Source organism: Pseudopodoces humilis, chromosome 3, assembly GCF_049639895.1.
Source record: "Pseudopodoces humilis isolate 2021_Gansu_Grassland_sample_001 chromosome 3, ASM4963989v1, whole genome shotgun sequence".
Taxonomy (NCBI): domain Eukaryota; kingdom Metazoa; phylum Chordata; class Aves; order Passeriformes; family Paridae; genus Pseudopodoces; species Pseudopodoces humilis.
Genome location: NC_142202.1, coordinates 40,934,993 through 40,955,052, shown reverse-complemented (window position 1 = coordinate 40,955,052; position 20,060 = coordinate 40,934,993). Strand labels below are relative to the sequence as shown.

The following is a 20,060-nucleotide window of genomic DNA, read 5'->3' as shown; positions in this document are numbered from 1 at the left end:
ATTCTTTCCAACTGTTTCTTTTATTTTTACGTCTTATCTGCTTAGGTGATGGATCAATAAATTGGGTGGGGTTTTTCCAATTCTTAATTCAACTATAATTACAGAACCTTATTTTGCCTTTTCTTCCAGAACAGGTCCCTGGACAAATACTGAAATACGGTGTCTAAAGAGGCAAATGCCAATGGCAGTACAGGAGAGCTGGGTATAGCAATGTCTCACACATTCACACACACACATCACTCTTGACAACCCCACTATCTCAATAGAGGCATTTTCAAGAAAGACACAGACAAACCAGAAGGGTTCCAAGGGAGAACTACAAAGTTGAGAAGGCTCAGAGATAACCTCATCTCAATTTCCAGTACTTAAAGGGCAGCTACAAAGAGGATAAAGGCTTCCTATTCACATATGGAGAAGAAAACAGGCAGTGGGTTCAAGTTGCAACAGGAGAGGTTTGATCTTGATAAATGGAGTAAATTCTTTCCAGCATGGACAATCATTTGATGGAACAATGCCTCCAGGAACATGGTAAAATCCTCATCACTGGAGGTTTTCAAGATCAGATATCTAGATAGAATCTCCTCCAAACTCCCTTTCTCATGAAAGGTTGTACCATATGATTTTTCAATGTGTCTTCCAGCCTGGGCTGCTCTGTGATCCTGTCAAAAGCAGTGCCTCTGAGTGAATCTTGCCTGTTAACATCAGCCCATCATCTGAAATCCATCTTGATATTTTACATTCAGAGGGATGAAGAGTCTTAAGAATACTGATCCATATTCCCCTTCTTTCTCCTTCCTCTAGCTTTGATTTAGTTTGTGCTGAATTCATGGAAGTTCTCTGTCATTAGGCTTCTGTCATATATTTTTGCTAGTGATATTTTCTGTGAAGATGTTACCTGCTTTGAAACATTTTTGAACAAAAAAATAATCTACATACTAAATAATTATAAATAGTCTAGAAAGATAGAATTTGGCTAGAAAGAAAAGGGACATTTCCTTTCAGGTGACAGCTGGAACAGGGCTGTTGAGGTTTTTTTTTAAGTATGATTAGTCAACATCTTCCTCAGCAAATAGCCAAAGACCTCACCGTAAAACAAAAGGCCATTACTCATCACTGTCACTATAAATGCTGCTGCAATGATTCTTACAGTAATCCTAAGATGATTGGGTTGTTTGATCTAGATTTCCAGTGTATAACATTCAGATGATCTGAGTCTGCCTTGCAAAATTCTTATTCTAACCATATTTCATTACTCTTCAGGCTTTACAGTACAAGTCATACTTCAACTTTTTTCCAAGTTTAGTTCCTCCTAAAAGTTCTTCAAATACTTTATCCATTTTCTTATTCTGATCTTCACTGAAAAGATTCTTCCAGTCACTTACACCACCTTCAAAGAAGAAAAGAAACTCTTGAAAACAAATAAATTTTATTTCTTTTTATATAGATCTGTCCTTTTTATTGCATTGTACACTAAATAGTGTTGATCCATTTTCCAGATTAAACATCTTTTCTACACCAATATATTTTTGTGAAATCAGTGGAGTTACATATATGTTAATAATCTTCTGCTATAATGAAAAATAATATATTCCTCTTCAGATGACTGTGTTCAAAAAGGCAGCCTGAAGTCCTGTTTCCCTACATCTCTCTCCTCTAGTCAGTTATGACTCACAAAGTGGAAGATCATGAAGACTTGATAAGGAATCATCTGCCAGGAAGCAGACCTGGGTTTCTGCCCCTTTGGAAGCTTGAGTTTTTAGCCTTTGTCTTGGGTTGCAATGCAAGCTGTAACCAGAAGTATGTATTCTATTACCAGCTGTTAAAACCAGGTGGGGCAGTGTTCTTTATCTCTTCCACAACCCACCCTCCCTCCAGGGCGATATCTTCTGTTAATGGGCCATTGAGTCTCACTGCATGACTGATAAATTCCATCATCCCATTGTCAGATGCTCCACCCAGGGGGAGGAGCCCAGCATTCCTACCTGGATATAATCTGAGACTTGGAACACCTTTCAGTCAGCCTTTCTCCACTGGATTTCCAGAGGAAGACTGGGCCCATGGATCCACCACCACTTTTTCAGAGGAAACCTACACCCTTCTACTGGATCACTGCTTCAACAGAACCACATCTGTCACTCCAGCAGCCACCATTTAATCAGACCACTACCAACAGCCTGACCAACAGGGTGTCAGGTTGTATTCTGACTCTGACAGTGGCTGGGTTTATTTTGTACTACTGAATTTTTATTTCTCTTTTCCTAGTAAAGAACTGTTATTCCTATTCCCATATCTTTGCCTGAGAGCACCTTGATTTCAAGATTAGAATAATTTGGAGCGCCAGGAGAGGTGGGGTTTACATTTTTCCATTTCTAGGGCGGTTCCTGCCTTCCTTAGCAGACACCTGTCTTTTCAAACCAAAACATCAAGTTACTTCTTCAATGTAAAGTGCAGAAATAGATTCTGACAACCAGGTTGCCCTTCTCATGTCTGTACATTGCAAAACTTGTTCCCTTTTGTTTCCTCTCTTGTGTGTAACTGGATTCTTTCTTGCTTGGCTTGGTTCTAATGTGTAAGAGTGAATAGGCATTTAGAAGTGTCCATTTCAGAAGATTCTTATACTCTTCTAAAAAATGTGGTCACACCACTCATGCTGACTTTGGCCCAGTGCTGCCTGCTCAGGTAAGCCTCTAATGGCTGGGCAATTGGTGATCCAGACACAGAGGTGGAGAGGAATTCAGACACATGACAGTTTGTCCTTCCTGCCAGCCATCTGTGAGCCTCTAAAAGTGGTCTGCTGTGAGAGCCTTACTGGGTATCTTCCTCACCAGTTCTCCTTGAGCAGTCTTCTCAAGCAAAGCAGTGATAACCTACTTGATACTAACTTGTAATGCTAATTTGAGAGCGAGAAAAAGAACTAAAGGATGTCAAATGTTCTTGAGAGTGTGACATTTCCACCTCTGAGTCACCTGAAGTTTCCTACCTTTTCGAAAGAAAATATTGCCCATTGACCCATGGGTCTTCTCTGAGTTTTTCTTCATAGACTGGAAGCTGCTCCTCTCTACCACAAGCTGGAGCTCTTCCTCAGTCAGAGGAATTCCAAAGAAAGCAGCTATGTTTTTCACAGACAGGGCACGATTCTGGAAAAAGGAATGTAACATATGACATGACTTTCAAACAAATTATGCTGCTTTCCAAGGTGTTTACACTTCCCTATATCTCTCTGCTGGCTGCATACATAGTATATTCATAGAGTTCACTAGGATTAGAGTGGTCTATGGTGTTTCCCTTCTCCATAATTATTTTGAAGGAGACATGAGCTGCCTTTCTGTGGATTATAAAATATTATATATGATTTACAAGTGACCAAAATCTACACTGCTGAAAACATAAAAGCTCCTCCCCAAAAAAATTACTGGAGATATTGATGTACAATTATTTGGGCTTATATCACAGATAAACAAAAAACAAGAATCATTTTCACAAGCAAAATTTCAAGAAGGTTTTTAAGTTTGAATTTCACCCTTTCTTCCCTTAAAACAAGAATCTATTTCATACACTTTAGATACCCTGCATGCATATAATGGTGAATTGGTTCGGGAAAAAATGTCCCTTGAAATATAAAGTATTTGTAACTATTGATAACCTTACCTCTTTTACCTCTTCATAGGTTACTGTCATAATATTTTCTTTGTCAATGTATTTGTTCCATTCAGAAAGGTATTCTAAGTAGCATCCCCAGCCCACTAAATAAAACAAAAGAATTCTAAGATTAAGCATAAATTAAGATTTTACAAGTTTTACTCATTAAGTTGTCTCAGACAAGGGCTTTATTAATCATGTCTGTGGAAGAGTTTACACACTTCTGTGGGAATTATAGGTTTTGCTTCAGGCTCAGGCATATGATACCATTTGTAAGTCAGAAAAATAAAACTTGTTAGTATTTCAAGACAGCTGTGAGTCCACCAAAAAGCTATCATCTTGCAGACCATTTTGTAAGACTCCCTTAATCCAGCCATGTGCTAATCCAAACTCATAACTTCAAACTAGAGCTATTACTTTTTTCTCTTTTTTAACACATTAGATTTAGTGCACTCTTTAATGTACTAGACTTAGTCCAAATAATTTCTTTCACCCAACTTTGCATGGAGGTGATTATATATCTCCATGGACACAAGATGATGGACATGGTTAGAGTAGGGGCAAAGGGTACCCAAGATAGATATAAGGAAGAACTGCTTCTTCCAGGAAAAATACCAGTTTATACAAGTTTAAAAAGTCTGTGGAAGCGTAGTTTTGTCCAATATATATCCTCAAGCAGTAAGGCAAGTATGGTAAACTTCAGATTTCTAATTCTCTGTCTTTAATCTCTGCTTTTGTACTGTAAACCAAAAAATCCTAGTGAAGCTGATATACCAAAGTACAAGGGTTTTTAGACAAAGATAAATCATTGGATAATTGACACAGAAAAATATACTGTACTTTTCTTTGTCGTGAAATCTGTGAAGAAATCATCCCAGGTCTCATAGGAGGGAAGACTAGCCATACTATTGGAAAAATGGTAAAAAGATGTAGCTACATCTTTTGGATTACGAATCAACAACAGTATCTAGAAAAAAAATAAATTAATTATTAATAGAGAAAGACATAGCAGACTATAGCATTATAAAATAAATAATAATAATATACCTTATAACTGCAGTTGGGGATTTCTAATACCTCGTGTGCTACTTGCAGAAGTAGCAATTTCATTTCCAGTTCAGAAGGTGCAGAATTTAACTTTACTTTAGTACCATGAGAAGATGGTTGCCTATAAATACTATATTTTACAGATTAACCAAATAATTTAAGCAGAATCAAAGTATGTTTTGCTCAATACAAGCATAGTTCATCATTTAAGTAGCAGGGAAAATTCACAAAAATGTAAATTCCCCCTTGAATTTGATGTATTGAAGCCCTCACTTGCAACAATGTCATAAAATTCCTCCCACAGGAAATCATGTCAAAATACATTTTGCCTCTGGAGGACTTGTTGAAGCCCTGAAACTCTCCTGTGGAAACTGTAACAAAGGTGCCAATAAGGGCAAATTGAGGTTACGTGAGATGAAGGGCAGTACTTAAACTGGCCAGGCTAAACACATATAAGAGAGTGTAAGAATCTAAAAATTGTCAAAAAAGTACTATATTGGCTTAAAAAAAAAACACCCAAGCAAACAAAAAACTGTTTAAGTGTTTGCTTTTCATACATTAAAATCAGCACTCACCTTGACTTTGTTTTTGAAGATAGACTTGGGGAGATTTTCAGGACGGAGATGAGTAACTATAAATCTCGGAGAAGGTAATTTGGTCATTCGCTTTAAGAATTGGAAGGAGGAAAGTGGATAGTAGAGTTAGCAAAAGTATTTTTTTTAATTAACCTATGCTAAAATATTGCCTTGATAAACTTATCAGCAATTACTGGTTGATAGAAGCAGTTTTTGGGGTTTTTTGTGAGTATTACCCTGGGATATTAGTGGGCTGCTCTGAGTAGCTCTAATCTTCAAAAGCCCATGAACAATTGGAAAGAGACTATCCACTGTTAGTTCTCTTCAGTGATAATTCTCTTCAGTTCTGTTAGACAAGGGATCAAATCTAGAGGTAGGGTAAAGATTAGTTATATGTGAAAGCTGAAGCATCTCAAGGACTGAGAGAGGGGATGAGGAGGAAGAGCTGGTAAAAGAGGCAAAAGCTAATATTTCATTATTTGATACTCCATGAATCTCTTTCTAAATACAAAAGATGCTATGTTGAATTTCTGAAGTTCTTATGTATCTCATGGGTATGTGTTCCTCTCATGCCCACTTGAGTGTTCATTCATCCCTCAGTATTTGACAGTCCAGGTGAGATTAATCCTGATCATATGCCAGATAAAGAGAAGTGGTAATGTTCTTCTCAAACAATGGAACAGTTAATACATTATATATTCAATATTTGAAGCACATAATTTTGATAATTTCCATACATATTCTGTTCCCACCTCATATTTCTCAGCATCTCCAACTTCAAGGTAGGGGAATTCTGCTAGTTCTTTGGCATTCGCACTGCCTTCCCTACCCGGTGTTTTCTTTTGAGATATGTCTATCAGGTCATTTAAGATTTGACTTAGCCAGTTTGTGCCTGAAAGAAGAAAAATACAGAATTTCTTGTAAAACTTTTAGAATGAACAGAAATGGATTTACCAGGGAAGTCAAGGGCTGGTAGTGCTACCAGCTGAGTTACTCTGCCTCCTTGCATGTGATACAATCACAGCTGACTATCTGGTCAATCACCTCCCAGGGTCCTCCTACTTTTGCTCCTCATAAGGACATATTTCTCCAACTCGAACACTTCAGTACACCATAAATTAACTTGTATACTGTAAACTAACTAATAAAGGAGAAGAAACACTACGATTCTATTAGGAAAGTCTGCATTAATGTAATAAATTTTATTGAGACAAATATAAGGGAGACTTGGGTGGTAAACCTGTACTTTAAAACCTAATGTATTATGCTGTATTATTTTAGGAAGAAAGATGGGTCACAGTACACAGGAGCACAACTGCATCTGAAAATTGTATATTCATTTCCTTTAACAACAGGAAAAAACTCAATGAACTGACATTTCCTATACACATTTATTATCTTTTTACTCAAAAGATAACAAAGAGCCTGCATCAATTGCCCATCTCTAATTTACCATTTTCTGACTTCTGGACCCTGACTGCCTACATCTTTCTCACTGCAGTCTTAACAACTGCATTCAAGTGCATAACATATCTTTGGAAAGAAAATACAATAAAGAATCAAAAACTTCACAATCCTGTCAGCTGTGACTATCTCCTGTAAGGCAGTGTGAACCAATTGCTGGAAGAGAGAAACAGCTAGAATAAAATGTATATGAGGCACACCTAATCCAAGCCTTTGGCTTTCATGTGGACCAGTGCTTTCAGGCACAAGGAGAAAATATGTAGCATAAACTTGAAACCCTGGCAGAGATCTCCTCTTGATTTCCCAATAATTAAAGAACAGTGTAATCACTTCAAGGACTACAAAAATACTTTTGATATCTATTTCCTGATATCTATGTGAAAGAAACTAAAGAATATTCAGCATCTGAAGGTACCAAAATCTCCATTCTGTGTAAAAACATAAAGATCTTAACTTTACAAACAAAAATGTGAGAGCAGACCATATAATATCAAGAGATCTAGTTATCTCTGGTGTAAAAAACTGTATTTTGATTCTCTCCAGTTTGTGCATTTAACGTCATAACTATGGAAAGTAAAGATAACAAAAACCTTTATATGCTGTAGAAAAGAAAATCAGATTGTTTTTCTCAGTCTTTAGGAAAATTCCCCATATAAAATATTCATAATTAATTTGTTGTGCTTTTTAAAAATGAAATCAGTTCTACAAAATTCTGTGAACATTCTAAACACTATTATTTATCATAATATATTATATTATGTATCATGTAATATATATTGCATATATTTAGTATCAACCTTGTTACTTGCTATTACAGAACTTTATTTATGAAAAAAATCAAAATATATTCACCGGATTTAGGGTATCCTGCCAAAATTACATCATCACTTCTGGCTTCAAAGGACTCCAAGGCTTTTAATGCTTCAGGACTGCAAAAAGTGGTAGGGTAGGGAATTCCCTTGTACTGAAAAAGCAGTTGATCACGAGGCAATGAGCTGGCAGCTACTGCTGCATTCTCTAGGAGATCAGTAAACACTTTCCTGGACTTGTCCATTCTTCTCTCTCCCACACACACAGGCTCTGTCACAGTGTGAAATGCTAAGTAGATGGAGAAGCCCACAGGTTGTCCTTTAATAGGTGCTTGGCTTGTTATTTGGGTTTTTTTTCTTGACCCCTTGAATAATAATTAACCCCCTTCTGAACCTGTGAAAAAATATGCAACGCCAGTTGAAGACCTTAAGATGAACCTTTGAAATCAATAGAAGTTGAACATAAACAAACAAGCAGCCAAATGCAATTACATTCTAGGATAATGGGCTTAGATAATTTCAGAATAAATAATCAGAAATTTCATGCCAAGTCTGCGATTACGACACTGAATTTATAAAAGAAATATAACAAAATAGAATTACATGAATTGCAGAGTGGAATTTAAATGTCATGATCAAAATCCTCAAGGCAGTTCATCTCTTTCCAGTACTCACTGATGGGATTTTTTTTTTTTCTTTGTTATATCACTCATCATTCTCATCAAAGTTAGATAAAATGTAATGGGATTTGGAAAGAAAATGTTCAGTGCACTGGAGACTGAGCTGTGGACAGTCCTGTGAGTGTGGCTGACTGTTCCCTCCAGCTGGTGTCCAGGAGGGCATAGGGGCACATGCACTCATCAGACTGCACTACAGAGATTTGTTTTTCTGGTGGTTACATGAAAATTACTTATTTATACATTTCTTTAATGGGCTCAATCATTGTTTAACAATGGTTCAGTGCTTAGGGAGTTGATAATAATATATCCTCAGCTGCAGTGATTAGTAGTTTAGTAGTTTATCATGCACTTCAGATGATGAGCTGCTGACTGCACTGACCCAAGTAGAAGAGCTGGCTTAAGGCTCAGGTTCGATATTTAAGTCTCTGGCAAAAGGGCAAATGGGTCACAAAAACCGAGAAAATAGTTCCCCTCCAAAACCTCCAGGAATTTACATGCCACCCTTTCTTATCTATTTTTTGAATGCTGCCTGTTTGCACTGGAAGAAAGAGGACCAGCAACTACATACTTGCACACTTTTGACATTTGCATTCCCTGAGGGATTCAAGCCTGGTCCCTGAGGCGTAATGCAGTGCTCATGGGGTGATCTAGCCCTACATTTTTACGTTTATTTTTTCCAGTTCATACCAAATCTTTTGCTTATCCCTTCATCTCCCTTCTTTCTGTAAAAAACATAGAAAGGCTACCTATATGCAGGCATAATCTGAAACAAGTGGGTATCATATGGCCTGACCCATCCGATGAATGACATCTCTGCCAAAGGGCAGCCAGTTGGCACCACCTGCATCATCTCACTGACATCAGCTAAAAACTGCTGTCCTATGAAATAGCACTTTTGGTGATTCTTGGTGAGAAACTAGCCACCCTAGCAAAACAAAAGGCAATTGAATTCGTTTTTCTTCCTTATTTTCCCTTGGCACTAAACTGTCATGGACTGAAGGTAAGAAAACATGTTTAATTGGTATTTTTGCCTGCTGGTGAAAAAATTAGTTGGGACAGTCCTCCCTAAAGGTGGGAAAAGAGAAAAAATGGCCTGTAAATTATTAGTGTATTTCATGCAATAGCATACTGTTGGAGTAGGGTTTCCAAAATTAAAAAAATATATTCCAGAGAAAATTCCAGAGGATTTCCAGTGTATTTTTGCAAGAAAGGGCAGTCAGGCAAATTATTCCTGTGAAGCATTGATTTATCCTTATGAACCTGAAAAGAAAGCCTGTTATCAAAGCCTTCAAACAGAGCCCAAAGTGGTACTGTAATACATTGCATAAATAAAGTCATGCTAAAGTTATAATCTTGTCTGATAAGAATCCTAGCATATTTCCAGGAAACCTTCTCTGATGAGATTATAGTGATATGCAGCAAGACCAACATGAACATGCGTCTGTAAGGAGCATATTTCCAAGAAACCTCCGTCTGATACGATTATAACTCATGAATATTCATCTGCAAGAAGTGTATTTCCAAGAAACCCGACAAGATTACAACATATGCACCCAAAACATCATGAATATTTGTCTGCAAGAAGTGTATTCCAAGAGATCCCCGAAAAGCCTGAAAACATATAAAAAGCACCTTGAGACAGTCGCAGTTCGTGAAGCATGGTGAAGCAGTGCTAGCAAGCCCCGTCCTACCCGATGCTGTTCGCCCGGTACAGTGTCAAACTGATTTTTGCTTGTGGCTTTTTACAATTGTATTTTTTCAACAAATTCTTTTTATTAATCAAATTAGCTACTCATTTATAATAGTAGGATTCTTTGGTTTTGCAGCAAAAGCCGTCTGCACACCCACAAAGGAGCACAGCAAAGAAATGAAGGAGTACCTTGCCCAGATACTCCTTTGAAATCAGCTCGTCAAAGGCCTGTCTCCACAAGCTCAGAGGAGCTCATGCAGAGAGGAACGCAAGTTAAAGACTCTTAAAAATGAACTGGACCCTGTCCAAGAGCCTTCTATGGCTGTTCCAGGAAAGTTTCAGACCCAGTGTCCTGGTGTGAAGATGACCCATCAAAATGATCAGTGCAGGAGAATGTTTTGAAGACTGGCAGGTGCTGCTGTCTGGGGTTATAGGCACATGAAGAAATGCAGAGGAACAGCCTTTCATGGTTGCACATGACTTATTATGTCAGGATTACAGCAACAACTTCCACTAAACAAATTATGTACCAGTCTGCATGATACTACTAATGTTGACTTTACAATATAGAAAGTACTGAAACAGAGATGAAAAATAACTAATCCTCAGTACAAGATCAGGGTTGATTTTCCTAACTCCTCTAAAAAACTCTTTAGGCCAGAGAACTAAGCCATTTGTAAAATTTTCTAGGATCCTCCTCCATCTTTTCTTTCCCTCTTAAATAGTAGAGGCTTTTTCACGATGGTCACCTTCCCTGACCAGATCGAAGCTTGTCACAACATCAGATTAGTCCAATATAGATTGTGCATAGAAGCATATCCCTGCTCTGTCTTTCTTCTACCCAAAATTTCCCACATCTCTCTTAAACTTTCCTCTCAACAGCTTTTTTATGGGCTCAGCTTTGCTCCCTCTAGAAAGGTTCCATTTTTGTAATCCCCTCTATGTAACAAGGTAGGAAATAAGAAATTTTCCACAACTTTCATCATCTCTATAAATGTATTGGCTAGTTGCCAAAGTTGCAATGGCTAGCTCTCCCACCTGTTAATACTAAACAAAATAATATGAAAGAACAAGCCAGTAAATGCAGAGAATGTCTTGACACACAATGCTGGAGAAATAATTTTATACTAATCTAAAGATGTCAGATGTATGTTAACAAACTCCCCAAACCATCATCTGGTGTCAGTGGGTACAGAGTTAATTTTCTTCCCAGTAGCTGGTAGAGTGCTGTGTTTTGGATTCAGAATGAGAATAATGTTGATAAGACACAGATGTTTTAGTTGTTGCTGTTAGTGCTTATCCCAAGTCGAGGACTTTTCAGTTTGCCATGCTCAGCCAGCCAGCAGGTGCACAAGGAGCTGAGAGGAAGCACAGCCAGGACAGCTGACCCAAAGTGGCCTAAGGGATATTCCATACCTCATAGGGTGTCATGCCCAGTAAATGAACTGGGGACAGCTGCTGAGGAGAGGCCGATCACTGGTCAGAGATGGAATGGGCATTGGTCAGTGGGTGGTGAGAAATTGTGCTGTGCAGCACTTCTTTCTCATAGGCTTTATTCTCTTTTTATTTTCAGAATAATTACTAGTTATTATGAATAATATTATTCTGTTTTTATTTAAATTATTTAAATTATTAAATTGCTCTTTTCTCAACACAAAAGTTTAACCTCTATCTGATTCTCCTCCCCATGCCACCAGTGAAAGGGAAAGGTGAGGAACTGAATGAGAGTTGCGTGATACTTAGTTGCTGGCTGGGGCTTAACCCTGACACACCAGAAGAACTGTATTTCCTTGCTTGTTTTATCTGAACTTTCCAAACCACATTGGTAAAATCGATTTTAAAAGTTGAAAGTCTCTGGCTAGAACATCATTAATAAATGTGAGGAGCCAAGACAGTGATGTCAAGAAATCATCTGTTACCTCATTGTATATCTATACAACTTGACATTAAAAGAGGAAGGGGAGGAAGGAGCAAAGAAGAATGTGATAAAAAACTCACTGATGTTATGGAAGACTTTCTGATTAACCTTGTTAAGGTCCTGTTAACCTTTGAACCTATCATTAATCCCATTCTGGTCCATGCCCCTCAAATAATCAAAACTCTGGAGCCTTTAGTACCAGAAGTAATTATATCATTCAAAGTGTGATGTAATACAAATGAGGCTGAATATAAAATGCAAATGTAAAGTAGGCCAAATTAAGCTGATTAAAGAGGCATTTGAAACAGGTCATCCAGATGCATTAAAATAATTAGTCCTGTCGTATTCTTTGCAAAGTGATAAAGGCATCTTAATTTTCAGTATATGAATTTGAATGCACTAATCAGGATTAACAATGCAACTTTTTCAGTGGAGCACATGAGACATCAGTGGGTATATTCTTGCAGCTTGGGTCTTAAGCATAAGGTGAAAACTAAGTATGCTCACAGAGAGAAGATAATTTAATTCCTTTTCTGAAGACATTATTCGCACTGGGTTTTTTTCCACTTGAATTATCAAAGACATCTTGTTTTATTCAAATATAATGGTATTATGACCAGAAAATCCTGCAAAAAGAACTACTAAGAGTTTTTCTCTGATTTTTCTCAACACATGTTTCTCAGTGGCTTTTACTGAGTTCCAGTCATGGCACTGTTAAATAATCCTTTAATAAGTTTAAAGAATAATTGACAGCTAATGGCCTGCGGGCTAATTCAAATACTAGTTGCTTAGCTACCTGGAAGACATGGGCATGACCAATAACAACCTGTGATCTTGGCCCGTGATCTACCAATTCCTTCACCTTCTGCTGGCCTCTGAAGTACCAAGGGATCCAACTGAGCTCCTCATGGTGTGTAGAGAAAGACAAGCTGGAAGCAAAGCTGGGAGAAGGATAGAGCTTGGCATCCGTTCCCTCCCACCCTTATAGGATATGGAGAGGAGGGAACAGGACACCTGAGCTGATGTAAAGGAACAGAGAGGGAAACAAGACTTTGAGTATCTCTTCTTTTGAAATACCTGCTTAACCACTCTCTGGTATCACCACTGTGTGATAACTGCTTTTCTGCTGCCTCCAGGGTAAAATTAGCAGCACAGCTCTCTTGGTAGCATCACCTCTAACAAACCCATGCTTACTCCAGTGTTTGTGCAGCACTGAGCCTTAGCAAACAACTTTTTCTAGGAGGATCACATGGAGACCGCAATGCAAAAACATCTAACTATTTCCTCAGGGGCAAAGCTGATGCCAAGCAGGCAATTCAAGCCCTGTAAGACAGGCTAAAAAAGCCACTGCATCAGTATCTGGCTTCCCAATATGTTTTCTGGTAGCCATATAATCAGATTTTTCAAGTCCGAATGCAGGTATGTCACAAATATCCATCTCCTCAGCTTCATGCAGCGTTCTCATCATAAACAAATGCAAGATTCCTGCACTTTAGTTTCTTCCTGGGGAAACCCATTACTAATGAATACATAAGATTATTTCTGCAAAGATATTGCCAGACTAGCTGAAATTCCTCTGCAGTGCCCAGGCAGAACCAGCAGTGAGTCCATTTGTGTGTCTGCTTGGATCTTGGATCTCCCAGGAGTGCTCTGCTCAGGTGCATTTACCATGGGCCAAATGTCAAGTGTTCACCATAAAGTTTAAAAAAAATTTAAAACCTTTTTTTTTTTTTTTCTTTTTTTTTTAATCTCCTCATGATTTTCTCTTCTTTTTTCATATGGTCAGAAGGTTTGATTCATCTCATCAATTAATGAGTTTGTGAAACTTTTTTGCTGTTTGAATACTATACCTCTTGAAACAGATTTCTCGGTCTCTTCCAAGCCGAGCTCCTTTGGAATACTCCTTCATGGGGAGTTCCATTTATCTCAGTTCTCTGGGTCAGGAAGAAAACTCTAAAGCTCGTTAGAATCTTGTTTCTTGTGTTTATTAGGAAGTTATCACAAAACCAGGCAGGCTTCCCAGACTTTCTGCGTAAGTCCAGTTCACCATAACCTGGCTCACTTTGGCTCTGAAGGCACAAAATGGCCCCAAACTACACGGCTGTTTCATCTTTATATCCATTTTTACAATTAACAATAGACACGTATATTGTTTTTATATATTAACAAATAAGTTTTCTATATCTATTTATGTAATTAAAACTGTGACAAACTTTGAACCACTCTTTGTGCTCCTAAAAACTGCAGAATCATGGAGAAGAAGGAAGGAGAGCTAAGAACCACACCCTTTTTCCTCCATCTTTACTCCATGTATTAAACACTCTAAAATCTGTATTTTTTTACTTCAGTGACATACTAAGCATTACACTGCTTTCTACTTAATTTTTTATAAATCTTGGTTTACTCAGGGATATTTGGAAGCCTTTCTGTCAGTGACAAACAAGATTACTACCTTTTTGGAGAGTAGGACAGAGAAATATTTCTCCATTTCTGGATTCCTACAAGTTTGAGCTCCAGCAGGATTGCTTGGCTCTCATCTTTACTAATCAGATTCTATTCAATACCTCCAGATTAATTCCTAGAGGGGAAAGGAGTGTTCATATTCCACTTGATGTACCTGATACTGGACAACTGTCTCTTCAAATTGCCAACCTGAGGAACTTTTATAGCTTGGAGTTATCCAAAATACACAGTACCCTTGGATCTCAGGAAAAACACAGACATAAAAAACATGAAACTTTCTCCCTTCTTTCTATTTCACATTACTTCTTTCTTAGTTTCAAAACTCCCTCATCCGAACCATTCACCTTTTTGACCCTAACATGATCTTTCATCTCTCTTTCCATATTCCCTAAGTCCATTCCCTATATGAAGATTTGCTTCACTGTATAAAGTTGAAGGGATTTTACAATCAAAACAAGACAAAAATAGCCAGCAGTAGCACAGCTCACTAGATGCACTTATCTGTTCATGAAATAAATTTCCATGCATAGTTTGGAAAAGACAAGATTTATGTCTCTTTTCAAGTGAGCAATTTATCTCGTTTAAGTAATTTTCTGCCAGCATTTATGGCTCTTTTGCTTCATAGTAATCCCAAAGTTGCTGTCTTTGAAGAACAAATGCAGATATTTAATGAGAAAACTCCTAAACACTCACAGCTTCTACCATCCTGTTTTACAGTATTCTTAAACTGATATTTTCCTTGATGTACCAGGGATAGTTTTTGAAGCTCAGTCCTGCAGGCCTTTCTCTTCCAACCGGTAATGGAAGAGTGCTTTAGGACAGTAAGATAGCACAGACACCTGGGGCCAGTCCAGTTTCAAATTGGTGTCTCCACATGCCTTGAAAACTGTGTTTCCCATTTTATATAGCAATTTTATAACAGCTGTAGGTGCAGACTGCATCAAAATTGCTTAGATCCAAAAGTCAGTGCAACAAGACAACAAAAATGTTCCTGCTAGTGTAGATTACCAAGCTAGTGTATTATTTTTCACTCCTCATTTATTCCAATGCTGTTCCCACGCTTAGTCTCTCTGTCTCATGACCAGCAGCAGAAGCTGCTTAGTAACTTGGGGCCTTCAAAGACTCAGGAAGGAATGAGGCCACTGACCAGAGGCCATCGAGACTAGCTTTGCTGGATCACCCTCTTCTTCAATGAACAGATGAAGTTCATATTTAAAGTATAACGTTATGAATGGATTTTACCTGAAAAAGACACAGATAAAATGATTACTATATCATACAAAGAATTTCAGGTTAAATAGCACAACTCCTTAATGAAGGCCTTATTATACACAGACCTGATTGTATGTGGGAAAATGTTTCACTAATTAGGTCTTAACTGCCACACTTCCCAGCTGAGTTCTCACTAACCTTTAGTAGCTGTTGACTTGGGTAAAAGTAGAGTGATCTCCAGCTACTACAGTGACACATACCAAGTACAAGCAAATGGTGGAAGAAATACAAAAAAAATATATCCTTATCCCTGAACTTGAATACTATCAGGTTGGAGAATTGCAGGGTGAGGGAGAAATGAAAAATGTAACTTTGAAGAGAAGGAAAAGAGCTGCTCTGAAGAAATGCCCCTATCAGAGAGGCAACAGATTTTATATATTAAAGTGCTCTTGTATTAAAAAACATATGTATTTTTATGAGTATAGACTCTGTAATTAATTGATTTGTGAACTTTATTTACTCCACAGAAATATTGATGCTACACCTGAAAAGAGCAGGTAGCAAAACCTGTCATCTGTTATGTGGGGAACTAACTATTGCAGAAGAATACTTGCATAAACACATAGCAGGTTTCTTGGAAGCACTCTCTCCTTGTCTGGAGGGAACCAACAGGACAAAAGTATTTGTGGGACCACAGGGAATACAGACCTTCTGTAAGCAGGCTCAGAGCCATGCCTATCTTTGTCTGCAGCAGCCAGTAACAGGGAAAAAAAATTGTCACAGAACCTTTAATCTGGAGGAATATGATGCTGCTCAGTCACTGCATGAGCATTATAGATCTGTAACATGATGGATTGGCTCTCGCAATTAAGGGATGAATATTGTGTATGTGATAAGCAAGTTTTATCCATGTATAGTTATATCATCATAGGCTTGTTGTTTAGACATCCTCTGTTGTCCCCATAGTCCCCTTCCCCCGTCTCTATTGTTGCCACCAGACAGCCTTGGTTGTAAAAGACTTGTGGAGGGAGGGCATGCACATGTGCATGGGGCAGTTAAAAATAGGGAAGGCTTGTGGCTAAGGAGGTGTGGAATAACAACACCTGACATCCAATCAAGTTGCAAGAAAGCAGTCTCCACTGATGGACTGCGAAGAAGAGCTGTCTGGGAGACTTTGGGAGGAGCCAGGGTTGGCTGATGCAACCCCCAGGGGTATAAAAGGCTGAGCAGCCACTTCATAGATGAACACATGGCGGCTGGTCACGCACTCCCAGCGCTTTTTACCTATTCAGTCCTTTGTTGTATCTGTTACGGTTTAATCAAACTTTGAAAATTTTAAAGTGAGTGGTCGTTTCATACAATCAGCATTGTCCATGCTGAGTTCTGTCAGGTTCCTAAGGCTGCGGAGTGTGGTGGTTTTTAGCTCTAGCTAAAATCACCAGGGTACTTTACTCATTTCTTGCTGTGAGATATGGATTAGGAGAAGGGAAAAACAGGCTTAAAACTTAAAAGGAATAAAGAAACTTTATTAACAGGACTATAAGAATGAGAAACCAGAATAAAACCTCCGGAAAACTTTTCTCTCCCCACTGAACCTTTTTCGTTTCCCAACTGACAATGTAGAGACAAAACCTGGGATGTTAAAGCAGTACCAACTACACAACAGTCTTTTCATGAGTTTTTGTAGGGAGAGGAATTTTCTCTTGTCATTCCATGGAGAGTTCTCCACAAGAAACAGTTTTCTCGTGGCTTTTCATTTCCATGACTGGCAGCCACCTGGGCACAAATTCTGCCATCTCCTCCCATTTTTACAGCCCTTCTAAAGCTGTGTCCATAGGCCATGAATGATATGAATAGGCCCTACCTGGAGTCCAGGTTTCGCAAGTGTTCTTTCCAGCCTCTGTTCCAGGTTCTGAAGCGTTCCGGTTCTGAGTTCCATGCCAAACTGTTCCTTGTTACCCCTGTCCTATCATGACCGGAGTCGGAGACTTCCCGACATGGCGACCGGAGTCAGAGACTTTCCGACATGGCGACCGGGGTTGGAGACTTCCCAAGATGGCGATCGGAGCTTATGCAAATCGAAAAACACCATCCCGGACGAGAAACCCGATCCATGGAGCATCGGAACACGAAATAAAGAAACCAAGACCGATGCCCTGGAGTCGGGATCAAAGGACACTATCCGCCAACTCCGCTCTCCTCGCCATGACTGATAAGAGACTCACTAGGGATGACACCCCTGGACTTTCGAGGCACAAGGGGACTCCGGTTTTACCCGCGAGGACAGAGGTCCCGGCTTTGCCTACATTGCACCCCGTAGGAAGAGCCGCATTCCTCCTCCTCCGAGCCGCTTCAGGGGAGCAACGGCGGTGAGCGTGCGACCCGTCGGGCCCCCACCCCAAGCTGATTCTAATAAAGGCTTTAAAACAGGAGAAAAAGGTCTCCTGGCCCTGTTTTTGTCAATGAACTCAAGGGGTATTATTTTAAGGATGAATTCAAAGGCAAAGGTTCTCTGGGCAAAGGGTCTTCATCAGCTCCCTCTCTTTCTGTTCAAGCACCTCATGGGGTCACAGTTACTCTACCATCTGCTTAGTTCACCAATGGATACCTTTTGCTCAGATCTACAGCTTGAATACTTCATTCCCCCAATACTCTTTCATGAATTAAAGGAGTTATTTTTAGAACATTATTGTCCATCTCTGTGGCCCTACCAAAAGAAAATTTCAGCTTATTAGAGCTTCTCCTCATTCTCCTTCCATCTGAAGCTTGACTCCTTCTTTTACTGACCTTGATGTTTCATGTTGTCTCTCTATGTGTCACTCCTTTTCTTTCCCTGGAGAGAGGGACAAGGCCTGCAGGTCTCATTTGTGTAGTGAAAGGGTTAAATCTTGCCTAGGCCACGCAGACGGTCATAGCGTCGGATTTCAAGCTGCACTAGTGCCTCTCTCAGCCCGGAGAGGACCGTCATCCTGTCCTCAGTCTGTGTGGGCCGGAGGGAGGGAGAGAGGTGTCAGCAAGTGTCAGCAACCATGGCTGGGCCCAGCCCAGGGCCAGAGGCCCCCCTGGGAAGGGTTTTAGCTGGAATGGGACCCAGAGGGCTTCCCGGGAGAAGGCAGCACCGCAACAGAGCCTGGCCCGCCCTGGGGGACTCCCCGCAGCCTCCATCCCCGGCCTGGGAGCCGCTGGAGTCTGTCCCAGCCCCCCCCAAGGCCGCACAGGCCGCAGGGAAGCGGGGCCAGCCTCACCAGAGCTCCGATACCTTTCAAGGCCGGAAACAAAGAGAAAGAAGTTCCTGGGCTTGGGTTTTTAAGATGTGGTATTCACAAAATGAACTTACTCTTCAGTGGTGCAAAATGTTGTCAGTTCTCAGAACTGGCTAGCTATTGGCCTGATCTGAAGCAGAGAAGAAACTCCCAGCAGCCTCTCTCAGAGAAATCACTGTGTTTCCCACTTCTTTCCCTAAATGCCAAACTACCACACAGAGACACTCCCAGGGAAGGCAGAGGTGTCCTTTAGGCCAGCACACCAACCTCATAGCATCAGCAGCTGTTACAAGCCTGTCTGTGCTCGGGCAGGGTGTGATTGTGGAATAGCTGAAGGCTATCAGGGAAGTTTCTTCTGAGTTCCTATGAAAACCCCAGAGGCCAATACCCTGAGAAGACCTCAACAGACTGCCTGTACAAAGTTTGAGCAAAGACACATCCCTCCCACAGAAAACCTCTACCTACCATACATATGGCACAGCAAGTTGCGTTGAGCAACAGATCAAGTGAAAGTCTCAGAAATCTGGGACCAGTGCTTCATTTTTCACTTCAGAGCAGACTTGAGAGGTGGGCAAAAGTAGCCAAGACCAAAGTCCAGGGCAGGAATATCTACCAATCACTCTTCCACAGTCAGGTAGGTACCTGTGCAATGTGTTCCTTACAGTAGTGTTTCAATGCGTAAAGCAAACTGGTGGTTACAAAACATTCCAAACATTATCAAAAAAAGCTGTTACCTGTAGGTGACTAGATGATACCACTCAGTGATGTAAACATCAAAATTATGGCTAAGGGTCCACCTACTGCTACAAGGAACAAAACTTGTAAGGGAGGTCTGGGGTATGTTAGAAATCCATGAAACAAAAGCAAAGCAACAGTAAACTGTAGCTTTACTGTGTAGTGATGAAGCCAACAACAGAAGCAGCATCTACAAATGATACACACAAACATAATCTGTTTGTTTTATGGCAACCATTTTTATTAGGCTAAAAAAATAAACCAGGAGTCTCAAGCTGACATGCTATGCATGATACTTGAGTAAGATTCAGATTTCTGCTGATGCAGACTTGCAAAGAAGCACATGGCCTGGCAGAGAATTTACTGAGCAACTCTTGCTTCTAGATATGTATCAATATTACCCAAAGCTATGAAGACAGAGGTAGACATTCTGCCTTTAAGAAGATAACTATACTTTAAATAGATTGAGCTACTAGTGTGTTATGAGCTTCTTTCTTAACAGTTTTTAATGCAGATTTAATTCAGATTTCAATTAAGTCAATACAAAATTTCAAATTATTTGAAG

At 39.6% G+C, this 20,060-nt stretch overlaps 1 protein-coding gene across 1 annotated transcript; it reads right to left on the bottom strand.

Annotated features, from left to right (window-relative positions):
- Positions 1–1,144: 1,144 nt before the first annotated feature.
- On the bottom strand, positions 1,145–7,797 carry LOC102105720 (sulfotransferase 6B1-like). Its single transcript, XM_005518575.2, has 7 exons — positions 7,578–7,797; positions 6,014–6,153; positions 5,262–5,351; positions 4,480–4,606; positions 3,649–3,743; positions 2,981–3,137; positions 1,145–1,387 (listed from the first exon to the last, which is right to left on the bottom strand). Exons 1-7 carry the CDS (start codon positions 7,777–7,779, stop codon positions 1,257–1,259), a joined length of 942 nt encoding a protein of 313 aa, XP_005518632.1. The 5' UTR covers positions 7,780–7,797; the 3' UTR covers positions 1,145–1,256.
- Positions 7,798–20,060: the final 12,263 nt, after the last annotated feature.

Coding starts and splice junctions, on each gene's coding strand:
- LOC102105720 (XM_005518575.2), bottom strand. CDS start 7,779: ATGGACAAGTCCAGGAAAGTGTTTACTGATCTCCTAGAGAATGCAGCA. Junction 3,138..3,648: donor CCTATGAAGAGGTAAAAGAG/GTAAGGTTATCA, acceptor TCCTTTTTCCAG/AATCGTGCCCTGTCTGTGAA. Junction 1,388..2,980: donor CAATATTTTCTTTCGAAAAG/GTAGGAAACTTC, acceptor TCTTCTTTGAAG/GTGGTGTAAGTGACTGGAAG.